Genomic DNA, 13,505 nt, shown 5'->3' on the forward strand with positions numbered 1-13,505 from the left:
TGTGTGACGTAAATTCACATTCATCCCCCCAAATACAGGAGATTCTGGGCAAACCTCTTCAGAAACATCCACATGCAGACCACAGTTTGTTTCCATGTCATGAGTATGTTACAAGTAGGGATGTCCAGGTGAAGTTCTTTTGACCCTGATCCGTTCATCGGTCATTTATCATTTAGTGCTTGCCAATAACAAGTCCCAATCTGATACCATCTTCCAAGATAATAAACACTTCAAGTACAATGAATATAATAAAATCAATCCAATGCATATGCTTGACAATTGAACAGTTCTACAATATATTTGAAAAAGAAAAATTTCTGCTTCTAAGCTGTTCTCTACTGCTATGTAAGTGGTCACAAATCTTGTTTTAAGGCTCCAGTAGGGCACTGGTTGAAATATAGAGGCAAACGAGGGCGAAATCCTGTATTCTCTACATGCATGTCAGAACATGCACTTTCGAATTAACTGTAGTACCTGGATGCACAACCAGGCTGAGCTTATGAAATTTCAATGTGGTAGCGCTAAAGGAGGCGGTTGCTCAGACTAGAGGCAGTTCCGTGTTGGCAAGCATAGGGCATTGTGGGAGTTTAGCTAGCAATGGGCACCATGACACAAAGTTGTATAATGCTTAATATCATTTTATGCAAAGCGTCCTGGATAAACTTGCATTTCTGATACGGCACCTGTGTGGCAGTTGACGCAAAGAAAAAAGGAAGAAAATATTTACATTTAAAAAGCTGCAATCAGAGGATTTCTGCTTGTTTTATTTTTTATTTTAATTACTTAAACCAATTAATCAAGTATCAAAACAGTTGGCAATAAATTTGATAGCCCTCTAAAATGTGCACATCTTTTAAGTCCCCAACTCTCTCCCCATTTCACTTCTCATTGCAGGTGGAGCACACAAGCTCACCTGTTACTCCAAACTACACAATGGCAAGTTATCATATCGGAGCAATTCAGCCGTACAAGTCTGAAGCGGAAACTGATTCTGAAAAGGCTAATGATACAATACACAATGCGTAAGCTGACAGGATTAGTTCCTTTGTAACGTATGAAACTCTGGCTGTTCATATCTTTTGAGACTGTCATCAGTTCAGGAAATGCTCAGCTGTGGTGTTGACTGTAATGATTTCACTCATTATGCATCTCCCAGTCAATAAAAAAATACCATATGAGCATTTTAACAAGGTAAAATAAATAAATAAATAACTTGATTTTTTCTGGAGGTGTTCTTTTGAAACTACATCCTCAATGCAGAAGTGCTTAAAGCATCAGTATTTTCTTAGGAGCCTTAACTTACTGTCCCTCTGTTTCCCCAGCTAGTCTGGCATTAGTAGCTTTTAATATGTCTGTGTTGTGACTGCTATGACTGTTGTTTAGTGTTAGGATAGCATTTTGGAACCTGTTCTACTAAGCTTTAAGAGAGACGAGTTTCTGTCATGTGATGTGGGCGTTTTACACAGCAATTCATCAAATACTACTCTGGTTGTTTTCATTCCATTGTGGATACACCCATTTTATATTAAATGTGTCACAGGCTACAGCCTGCGTCTACCAATCCTGGTCGACGGTGTCATTCCTCTCGCTGAATAAAGAGACTAGAAACGCACAACGCTAATTATCCACAAACACTTTGATCATACTGCCACAGTCTTTAACAGATGACAATTCAAATCAGAAAACAAACACAAACACACACACATGCACTATCCTCCCAGTCAAACTGACCTCACAGCAGATTGAGGGGGTCTGGCTTGCTCTGCTAGCTGTAATTTCCCTTTAAAAATTAATGTACCTGCACCTGTTATCAGGAGTGAGAAAGATTATGTGTTTACTTAACTACTCGTGGGAGAAGAGCAGCAATGTAAATTATTTACTCAATTTTTTTTCTGACTGATAGTCTCAGAATTTTATCACCAAAATGAGTGTATCATAGAAAGAAGGTGTTCTTCAGGATGTGATGATAATTCTGCTAGAATAGGGTCAGCTGATGGCTATCGGTTATATTGTTTGTAATACTATTAGCCCCCCAAAAATGTTTTATACATGATGGAATCCTTCAAATTTCCTTCCCTACACACATATATAAATAGGATGTTTTTATCTGTACCACTAATGGTTTCCAAGTGCCTGAGCTGCTGGTTTTGTTACCATATGCCCAGTGTTGTATTTGTGCTTCATTTTAAGGGATGAATGCCTTTCTAACCGAAACATTACATTTTTAATACCATAATAAAGGGAACATTTCAAGTAGAAGAAGTATTTTTTAAATCCCTCTGTTTTAGCTTAATCCCCAGTCCTTTTCTAAAAAGCTTTTTACTCAGGCATCCGTTTGCTTTTGATTGAAGCTGCCTCACTAAATAAAAGGCTCAAGCCTCATAACCATCATCTTTCCCTCCAGCTGGGTTCCATTTATTATGCTCGCCTCGCTCTCTGCTGCACAATAGTATCGTTACTTTTGACGAGTGTGGACTACCTGGCATTTATGTGTGCATGAGTAAAAATGGCAAATCACTGTAGAGAAGCAAGACTAAATCCAGTACGCGGCAACCATAACGGTACAAAAGGACTGGATCGGGGAGAACAGAAAATCAGAGAGAGCTCCTGTGAGCGTGAGCAAGTGTGAAAAGCTATTGACAGAGAACAACGACTACTGGTTCACAAAGCCCCTTGTACTGCGAACCACATGATGCCTGAGTGCAGAGAAGAGTTCCTCTTGATTACTCAGCCTGAGCATCTTACAATTTGCCTTTCAAATACACAGATTTCTGTGCTCTGAAACATTTCTGCAGCTAAATTCTGATCATCTGTCACTTTAAAAAGTCACTGAGCTAAACAATGCAGACATGTATAGGCAGGGGTGATATGACATCAGTTGTGACATGATAAAGTTTTTTCTACCATCATAGACTTCATCATAGGCACCAACTGATCCTGACTTTGTTTCCCAATACAGATTCCTACATTTCTTCGGCTTTTAATATTTGCATCTGCTGGCACAAAGTACCAATCTGATACTAGTGGCCTCTCTTAACCAAATGATAAAATCTGCATACCTTGTTGCATGAAAGTAACCTGGATACCTTACATGTAAGGTTACATTTGGTAATACTATGGAACTGAAAAGAATTATCCCAGTAAGACTGAACTATGTAGTCAATAGAAGAAACACTGTAGTCATGATGTAGACAAAGAATCTGAATTTATTCATGACTTGTCCCATCATTGCCGATACTTGATCTGCCTAATGGAGTCAGGACCTCTATCAATACCAAAAGGGTACATCGGATCTGTGAATCTTTCATCAATTCTTTGATTATCTCTGGTTTAGGGGTGCACAATTAATTGAATATTGATCTTGACACATGACTTTGGCCTGCTGCAATTAAATGAACATGACTGACTGCGATATTGACGTTTCAAGAACATGTTCAGTGCATAGAAAACTGTTCTACATCAAAACTAGCACTTAATAAAAGAACAGCAAGCCACAACAGCATGATTGCAATGTTTTTTGATCCTGATATTGCAGCTGCAATCCAGAGTGTAAGTGTAATATACAACAGAGAGCAGGTGGACAAAGTAAAAATCAAATGTCTGGAGCAGAAGTTGAAGAGCTAGTCCCCTAAACAGAACACCATCCGTTGGTTGAAAGTGTTTTTAACCTAGAGCAAGGGATGTTAGGGAAGGACAAATCATATGCAAAGAGTGTATGAGACTTGAGTCTGTGCTGCAAAGCACAACAATGAACTTGTTCTATTGCAGCACAATGGATGCATAAAGGCCAGGAAGAATAGAGTCACTAACATTACCTCACTGAATCCTTGGCCTTGTCCAGTGTCCACTCGGAAATCCACCACTGTGACACTATGCAGTACATCAGTGTATTGCACAATATGAAACGAAAAACAGCTCTGCTTGCTCTGATTTCATTTGGGGTAGGAAAATAGTCTCATGTTATTTTGATTTTGCTTCCTGGAAATGCACGGTCTCATTTAAATGTAAAGATTTGTACAGTGGCAGGAATGCAGCCCAACATGGAAGTGAAAGTGGTATTTTATTTAAATGAAAAGTGCAAAATGTTATTTTATCCTTAAAATGAATGAATAATTGTGATAAATAATCAGGATCTTAACGCGTACAGGTCGGAAGTGATGGAGCTTAAGTGTAAAGATTTAAAGTGGTAAGTGCACAGAACAAACCATTTGATGCCATCAGGTATTAAGTCCTATATTGTGGGGAATGTCGGATCCTGGGTTTTGGGGACAGGACTCATACTGGGTACTAAAAGTTAAGTCATTTTAAATATTTCTGTCACAGGCCTTTAGCAAAGTGCATTCTTAACTTGCTAGAAAGATTCTTTAAAGTGGCAGATTTTTTGGTAATTGGTGGCTTGGATTCAAACACCATGCTTCATACTCATGTAGTTGGCAGTTTGTCGATGATTACAGATTCTGAGCAACTTGTCAAGTAAAAAAAAAAAAAAAAGTGCAATACATATGCTATCACAAAAAAAAGGCTAAACAAAGACAGCATGCTCAGCCTTCATTCAGTCATTTGTATTCATCTGTGATGTACGGACGCTCTGTTTACTTCTATCCTATAAACACGGGATGATAAAAGAAATGTGCTTTGTACAGCATTAGGCTGCAGCCTCTGCTCTGCATCTGACTTGGCAGCTTTAAGCCTGGAGGAAACCTTTACTGAGGGACCTCAATCAGTCTCCATCTCCTGGATCAATATCCATTAGTCTCAGAATGCGTGTATGTGTGCGCTCTGTGTGTGCTCTGTGTGTGTGTGTGTGTGTGTGTGTGTGTGTGTGTGTGTGTGTGTGTGTGTGTGTGTGTGTGTGTGTGTAGTCCTCATCCTGGGTGAATGGGCCTGACTCATAAATGCAAGCTCTGGATCAGATTTCTCCCTCCCTCTCTCCTGCTTGTCTGTTTCACTCGTTTTCTTGCACAAACACACGTACACACCGATGCTCATTCAAACATACAGACCAACCTCATGAACGGCTTGTTGTAGCCTCTAAACGTTCATTCACAAGGCAGCGGCAGTGACGACTGTATACTTTCCACCGTGAATAATACCCTTCACTACCAACAAGTAGTAAGTGTATGAAATCAACACTAAATCAGTCTCGTAGTCATCAGTGTAGCCAAAGATGTGTTTGGAGTGGAACAACTTGATGATTGACAACATGCCACAACAAAACTCCCTGTTGGAGAGCTCTGGGGCCTAGGTATTAATTCCAGTCTGGGAGACAGGGGAGCGAAATGGGGATGGGGGGGGTTGTCTGTCTTTTTTTTTTTTTTTTTTTTTTTTATTCGTTGTCATTTTGCATCAGGACAGAGAGGCCTAACACGATGCAACAAGAATGGGGGGGCCATGAGGCAGGCACTGGCAAATGAACACTCAGACATCAGGCAGGCGGACAGACAGACAGACAGTATTAAAGAATGCAAAGAGAGAGGACATGGGCAAGACAAAGACACCGAATGCCGAAGGATGGAAAAAGAGATGAGGATGGAGCTGGGGATGGAGGGGAGAAAAAAAAAAAAAGCTTAGCCTGTGGCAAGACATCCAAACCTGTGCATGTCAGAACAAGATTCCCAGATCTATGAGGAGGAAGTTCACAAGCAAAACAAAAAGGAGGGGAGCGTGAACGTGACACTCAAGCCTCCCAACTAGTTTATTGTACAAAGACAGTAGGAGGCTATTTATACTGAGGCGTTATTAGTTTCACTACAGGTTTCACTACTGAGATGACTAACTGAGAACACAGCAAAGATGGTCCATGTTGAAATGTCTTTGGGTCAATAATCATACTAATTCATTCACCTTAAGGTACTACAGATTATGTACAACATGAACAAGACACAGCTTAGCAATGTTAGTAGTTTGAGCGAAGACACACAGTAGAAGAAGAATTTCTACAAGCTGACACTGTTTCCATTAAAAAAAGGGACATGAGTGCAGTTTGTAGCAAAAATCTAATTACTGTTAGGCAAAGCCAGTCTCCTGCTTACAGTAAATATTTGTCCATAGTTATAATTATCTCATACAGTAGGTGGTCTTGTCAATCACTGTCCTGTTGACATCAGCACAACCCTGCTAGTGTCAGAAACTCTCACAGGGGTCAAACAGCTCCAAAGCACCACCCAACAGTCAGCTAAGATCAACAATGCCATCTGAGAGATACAGGACCATGTTTAGCACAAAGACCAGCTGTTTATGACTTCAGCACAGTCAGTAAGACAAAGCATATAATCAGCGCAGAGCGTAGCTTCAGAAGTGTGGATGACAAGGTGTGCAACAACATATGCTCCAATGGAATCTTTATATAAGATAGTAGCCTGTTTAAGCCAATAAGACACACTGAGTTTGGTAACATCAGGCACAGTTGAGGTTAAGTAAAAGTTTGTTGTTGTTAAGGTTTGTATTTGAATGTGGTGAATAAGAGAACGCAAAAAGTACAGATTGGCCTCAAATTTAAATGATACTTGTAATAAAATATTCTTGAGCTGTAACAGTGCCAGCTGCAGACAGCAGCATGAAATGTTCATTCATGATTTTTCACTTTCTGTGTGTATGTGTTGTCATCTACAGACACAGATTTGTTGTTGTTTGTTTCTCTTCTGCGAATTCAACAGTGGCAGCCCCATCAATGCTAGAAGAGCTAAAAGTGCAAAAGAAGTTAATTATCTGTTTCATTCTGTCTCTCAAACAAACAAATAAAGTTAATATATGATTTAAGTGTTTCACTGGTAAACAAAGAGCTTTTTCTAAGCTGCAAAGTACAACTGCAGCAGATGGCCTAGTGGTAATAAGAAAGAGAAGCATTTCTAAATGTTCTAATCATACAACAAATTAGCAACAGATCTGATTAACAGTGAAGCAGAATGGCCGCAGCTGTGCACCATCAACAAAACTAACAAAGTGTGTTTGCAAGTGAGTTTACAGGATGCTTCTCGCCTCTCTCCTTAAGAGGAAGCCATCAGATCAGCTCAATACGGATACTGAACTTCCCTCTGTGGCTTATTATCTCACTAGACACAAAACCACAGGAGCCAGAGGCTAGATGTCAATACTCTGCATTCTCATCCTTGTTTGCACCCATCTAACTGTACTTCAAAATCTCAGTTCTATCACAAAGGTCCTACACTGCAGACAGTGATTTGGCTTAAGAAGAAAACATACACATTAGTATTCTCTATCTTTCATTTATCCAATATATCAAAGTTTTATATTTGATTATAACATGTGTATGCATACATCACCATGACAAATTTACTTGCAAACTATACAATCAGCAACTGGCTAATTGACGAAACGTTTCAGAGAGATAAGCAGTAATTCTGAGAAGCTACTAAAGCAAGGGAGACTTAGATGATGACACTAGCAGACATGACATCAAGCATGGATCTGATGCACTGCCTGCAGCCAGGGAGCAGAGCTACAGGGTTATCTGGCAAATGCAAGTGCTGCCCACGGGCTCACCAGCTTTTTCATGTCAAAAGACCCACAAACAGAAAGACCTTCGCCCATGATGGATCACCATTTCATTTAGCTGTATCCTGGGAAACTTCAATAAACAAGTGTTTTTATATAATCTGTACCAACTGGATGAATGCTATACTGTACGTTAGATGAGGGCATGAAAATGACTATTAAATATCCTTCCTAATCACGTTTTCACTTTCCAGTCTGTTGGACAAAATAACAGTTAAAGTTATGTTTGTATGACCGTTTCAATGGACACTTGGAATTCAGTTTATGAGCCATTGTGACTGCCAATGAAACCACTGGAGGCCTGTGTGAGGACTTCAGCAGTCCTTGCTGATAAATTAGCCTACTTAGCTAATGTTAGCAATTGTTTACATGCAGTTTTGTAGCACATGAAAAATCAGTGTCACTGACAATCTTGGGTTGAACCACGGAAAGCAGATGGTGATAAGGGGAAAAGGCAGCCTTTTGGCCTCGGTGGCTGCTCTACATAGCTAGCTTTTCCTGCACAGTGCACACCCAAGCTATATGTGCCACGCCATGTATTGTTTACATAGCTTGGACGGTTGTGCTATTTTTTTGACAGCATGGAAAACAACAAACAACGAGTTAACAGAACGCTGAATTTACTCTGACACACACTGTCTGTGTTTCTAATTAATATGCCGATATGCTGTTAAGATACACGCCAGCTTTGTCAACTCACTGCCAAGCTAGCAATGCTAAACTAGCCAACGTTTGTTAGCTAGCAGACAGGATTCACCAAATCTGATTCGGGATTCACTAGCTCACAGGCTAGCACTGGAAGCTAATGTTGAGACTAGTAAGTTAAGCTATCGTCCATTGTCGGACAGTCCTAACCTGCAGGTTTTTCTTGTCTGAATAAAAGCTACAGTCTTTCCACTGGGTTTAGACAGAAATAAATCACCCATCTGCCATTTTAGCATTGTTGTAAATCCCAATAACAAAAAGTCGCTTTGATCCAAACGTGACAGGCAAGAGCTGGACGGCAAACACACATTTGCGGTTGCTGGTTTTTTTTCTCCTAACTGAAACTTCCATTTCTCATTTTAAAGCTGGCTGTGTTGTAAAATAATTTAAGTACAGCCAATGAATGGAAACACAGACTACTGTTTAGTGAAGAAAGGCACAAGGAAAGCCAGCAAGGTACCGCAAAATCCGGGAGAAGTGTCCGGAGATGGAACTCGGACAATTAGCAAAGTAGCTAACGTTGCCTGGCTACACTGTCTGTGTGAGCTACCTTATGTAGCTAGTTGGAAAAAATGCATTCAAGAAACCCGTTTCACTGATTTATGCAACTGTGCTGGTCACAGCCATTTGCTGTGTATTTCATTTCTGACAGTAGTGGTGAATTTCATGGCCTAAAGCGGACCCTACTCTTCTCTGTGTGAGCCCCAACCTGACAACACGGATGGGAACAATGTCCCTCGCATAGCTGGTCCAAAGGGAGCAGCTTTCCGTGGAGCTCAGCCCGACCCTCTCCCACTCTTTTTCGGGCTTACCGGTCTTGAAGAACGCCTCTATGTCGCTGGCGTCCTTCGTCGTCTCCTCCGCTCCTTCCCCGGAGCTCATGGCTGCCACAACCCCGAACCGGGAGCTCAGAATCTCCCAAGTAGATCCCCCAGAAAATCGACAAAAAGATGGCACACAATCAGTCCTGTCCTGACAAAAGCGTCATTAAAGCCACACGGACGGCTACGGTGACTCGTAGACGCTAGCTGTGCCATCTGCAGACCTCCATCTTGGGGTAACGTAATTGGAAACGATCAGCCGGGGGCACCGGGTTCCTCCTCGGAGTGGAGCCGAGGGGAGAGTCGCCGGAGCGCGGATGAGGGGGGCGGGAGGGGCTGGGTCGCTGCTCGCTGAACCTCCGTGAGCTTTCGGAAATGAGCAGACGGCGGGTCATCAAGGAACGACGGCGGCCAGTGTTTATACGTGTGCGAGCAACTTCCAGGGAAATGTAGGACAATAAAAACCAAGCACACAGACAAGAACAAGGAATGTAAAGTCTGGTAATCATGATATTTGTGAAAACTACAGGTTTACAGACAACTTCAGCGGTCTAATGTAACCTAATTATGCGACAGATTTGGGATTTGAGAATTAGGGGGAAACAAACAAAAAAAACACACACTTAGATTCAAGCTCTGCTGATTGTTTCAGAGACATGTCCATAGAACTGGGTTCATATTTACTTACACTAGGGTGAAGAGGTAGAGAAGTAAATAAAATATCTCACATGAAAGGTCAGCTGTTTTGACTGAGGTTCTGCCATGGTTTTCTTTTCTCTGTCCTCTATGATCTAAACTGGAGTGCTGATGCCATCTGCTGGTGTGGGCTGGAACTGAAGCTTCTGCTCCATGAAAATAAAAAATAAAAAAGATATTTCTATTTTATTTAGGATATTTGGGTTCATATTAATTGTCAGTGCCACCGCTGGTCATTTGTGTGCCTTGTTGTGGTAGCCCTAGTTCTTCCTATAAAGAAGAAAACACAAGAAATAAGTTATATTTTCAATATTAATGTTATAAATGTGAACACTAGAACTAAGAACTACACGTAGTTTCATTCTTTTGCATTCTGGTGAGTTTTCATGCACCCATGTGTGCTTTTTCTGCATTACGTATTGTCTAAAGGGTGTTCATTAATTGGGAGGAAACGCAAAACTCAAGCACTAGGTGACAATTTAAAATATAAAGAAATAAAATGCAATAAGGTTCTGTGGCATTCTGCATTGTTTCCAATTATTTGTCCTACTATATATCAGCTTTTCTCATGTAAAACTCATTTTGTGTGATGTAAGAGGGTCTTGAGTGTCATAAAAGGCACCATCAAATTACATGACAGTTAATGTTATTATTTTTGATATTATTTCTGCTGATTCAACACACATATACAGGAATAATTCAGTCTTCCATCCTCCTTTGTGTCTTTGGTTCAGATAAGTAACTGTTTAAAATGTGCCTGTGGCATCCTTTCCCACTAATGATAATGTATTTCATTTGAATTCATTTACAACTCCCTGGAATTTGATACCTCATGTGTGTTTCAGCAGCATTTAAAAAAAAAATTCTGTACATTCAGAGCACGTCACTGATATCTGAGTGGATTTTTAAGAATCCAGTACATCTCATCTCTGTTGCTGAAGCTGGCTAAACACAAGACTACAGCACATTTTGGCCATAACTGAGTCCCACTGATCAAGTCTATCAGAGCATGAGGCCTAGTTAAATGATTCTGAAAGACAACAACTGTATACAAGCCCCAAAGTCCAAAACTACACACAGACCATGACAATCAAAATCAGAAGAAATCACACAACAATCAACATAAAGGGTTACTCTTACAAATCAGTTTCGTTCTTGTGCTTTTAAAACTCCTGAAAGTAATGTTAAACAGTTACTGGACATAGACAATACTTTCATCGGTAGAGGCCACATTGCATTAGGATTACTTAGCAAACATTTGTTGTTTAGAACTTGTTTGATTTTGAAACGTTTTACGAAAAAACCTCCTAATATTGCACCTCCTCATTTCCACCTCAGTTTCCTCCGTAGGAATCAGCCGGTGGACTGAAATCACAACACTGTGGTCCAGTTATGACTCATGCTGTGATGACTTTGTGATAATTAGGATGATCATTCGGCTAATTTGATGTCCCCTCCGGCGCTTGTTGACCTACGCACACTGTGTGATATTTGCGCTGTAGCAAACCTTCCAGTAAAATCACAGTAAAATATTTGCAGCTGTGGTCATATTATACTGTATTTTTACAGTGTTACAATTGCAATTTAATTGTGCAATTAACTACAGTACAAAATTAGGCTTGCTGTTCAGTGCTTTACCTACACTTTTTAATAATATACTGTATCTATGTTGCCACTGTAATCAATGTTAACTGTAGTTCCCATTTAATTACATGTTCTTCTTTTAAAATGTAGACATTGCTGTGAATATTTCTGATTCACAATTGAGATCTGCTAACTCTTAAACTGTCTTTGCATATAGCACAAAAACACCTAAAACAATGAAGGATTAAAGTTGAGGCAAGTTCCGTTTTTATGGATTGGACTGGATTTATATATGACAAATCATAGTCTATTAAATATATTTCAAAACCAAAGAACAATAAGTTACCCTAACGAAACAAAAAATCATAAAAACATCTAAGGCCTCAGAGTAAAGTTATCAATAATATTCCTAGTTGTAGCTTCCTAAATTAATGTCTGACATTTTTTGTCTAATTCATTCTCTTAGTGTTTACAGAAACCTGTGATCATTGTTGTTTTTGGTTCCAAAAAAAGCATCAGATTTGACTGTTTTTTAACAGTACTTTGGAAAAAATAACAGAGCTCTATGAATAGAGCTTGGCTGTATTTTTCATTAATTTATTAAAGTGTGTGGTGGTGATGGCGCTGCTGCTTATTGTGCACAGTTTTACCCCATAGCTCATAATAATCATCACCTTCATTTGAAACTATTCAGCTTTGTGAATATACAATCAGTGAATCCCCACAGAGACACAAGTGTTCATCATTGAATAAATAACTGAAGCATTACAAAATAAATATTCTCATCATAGAAAAATGTGCCCTGAAATTATGAAATAAACAAAAAAATCTGCATAAATGTTATTTAATCCTGCTTCTTTTTTAAAATAACAGTCATAGAAGGGCTTAATGATGCAGCTAATCTTGCTGACACATCATGCTACTATTTGCTGTTACAGTTTTACTTCCCATTTATTACAGTAGGTGCTCATAATTCCAACACTGAGCGTACAGAGGAATCAACACCTCTCTGAAACGGTCTCTAAAGAACATTCAGGATGGGTGCAGGGCTGTGACAGGGTGAGTTTAAAACAGTCATTTATCTCAAAACTAAATGTGAAATGATGCTTGACTTCGGAAAAGAGATATTTTCTAATGAAACAGATAGATGAAATCCCATTCCATAATATTTAGCAGAGTTTTTATAAAGCTTGATCCTGCAGCACTTCACTGCACTGTACTGTCTTTCCTGCCTCAAGCAGCTTTCAGGATTATCTAGATGATGATGTTGTGTTCTTCTAGGCTCACTGATAATCCATCATTTCTTGTCTTATAGCCAAAAATCTATTGATCGACTCCAAATTGTGCAGAACTCAGCTGCAAGGCTTTTGATCAGAAGCAAGAGGCAAGATCTTTTTCTACTGGCTCCCACTGTGTTTTAGAATTGATCTCAGGATCCTATTGATTACTTTCAAGGCCCTTCATGGCCTTTCTCCAAGTTACAATACGGATCTTTTAGCACCATAGGAGCCTGTATGTAACTGGTGATCCTCAGAGATCTGTTTCAGAGACCTGGTTTGAAACTAAAGGGGTGTTTCTAGTCAAAGCTCCAGAACTCTGGAATATCTGTGATATTTCTTTGAGTCCTCTTTTTTAAAACATGCTCTTATTGACAGTCTCCCTGCATTATGCCTTCTTTATTTATACATGTCACAAACTTTGTGTCATCTCTTGCAGTTTGTACTCTTCCCTTCCCATCCCTTCCTGTAGGTATTTGTGGCTTCAGAGCTATATGTTTCTGATCTGTGGTTACCAGCCCCATCACCCTGCTGAAAACATATTGTTTCTGTTCTCTTGGCTGTCTTTTAGCAGTCGAAGCAGTCAGACGCCCACCCTGACCCAGGTTCTGTTGCCACATTGTTGCCAAGTGCCGCTCAAAGGGAGGAATTCTTGGGTTTCTATCTCTAATATGCGTCTAAATAAAGTTATTATTATCGTCCATTGCCTCCTCAGTTCAGGCCAAATAGATTTTTTTCTGGAAGTCAGCAGAAGGTTTATATAACTTACAGTAATGAGAGCAACACAGCACGACTGCATACCCAAAGTACTGTGATGAATAAGAAACACACACACAGTCCCACTTCAAAGAATTTCCAGTGGGCAAAAATCTTGATGTTAACTTAATGTTGTGGACATTATGTTGTT

General features: G+C 39.8%; 1 protein-coding gene across 7 annotated transcripts in view; it reads right to left on the reverse strand.

The window, feature by feature from the left end:
• The window catches only part of trioa (trio Rho guanine nucleotide exchange factor a), an 85,643-nt gene extending 76,281 nt beyond the window's left edge, over window positions 1–9,362 (reverse strand). For 6 of the 7 annotated variants that reach the window (XM_035943842.2, XM_023260959.3, XM_023260958.3 and 3 more), the window contains exon 1: window positions 9,033–9,360. In XM_035943842.2, the coding sequence (XP_035799735.2) occupies window positions 9,033–9,102 (70 nt within the window). In that variant the 5' untranslated portion in view covers window positions 9,103–9,360. Of the gene's footprint in view, window positions 1–9,032 lie in introns of all 7 variants that reach the window. The other variant, XM_023260962.3, reaches the window with a different exon arrangement.
• Window positions 9,363–13,505: the final 4,143 nt, after the last annotated feature.

Source organism: Amphiprion ocellaris, chromosome 15, assembly GCF_022539595.1.
Source record: "Amphiprion ocellaris isolate individual 3 ecotype Okinawa chromosome 15, ASM2253959v1, whole genome shotgun sequence".
In the NCBI taxonomy this organism is placed as follows: domain Eukaryota; kingdom Metazoa; phylum Chordata; class Actinopteri; family Pomacentridae; genus Amphiprion; species Amphiprion ocellaris.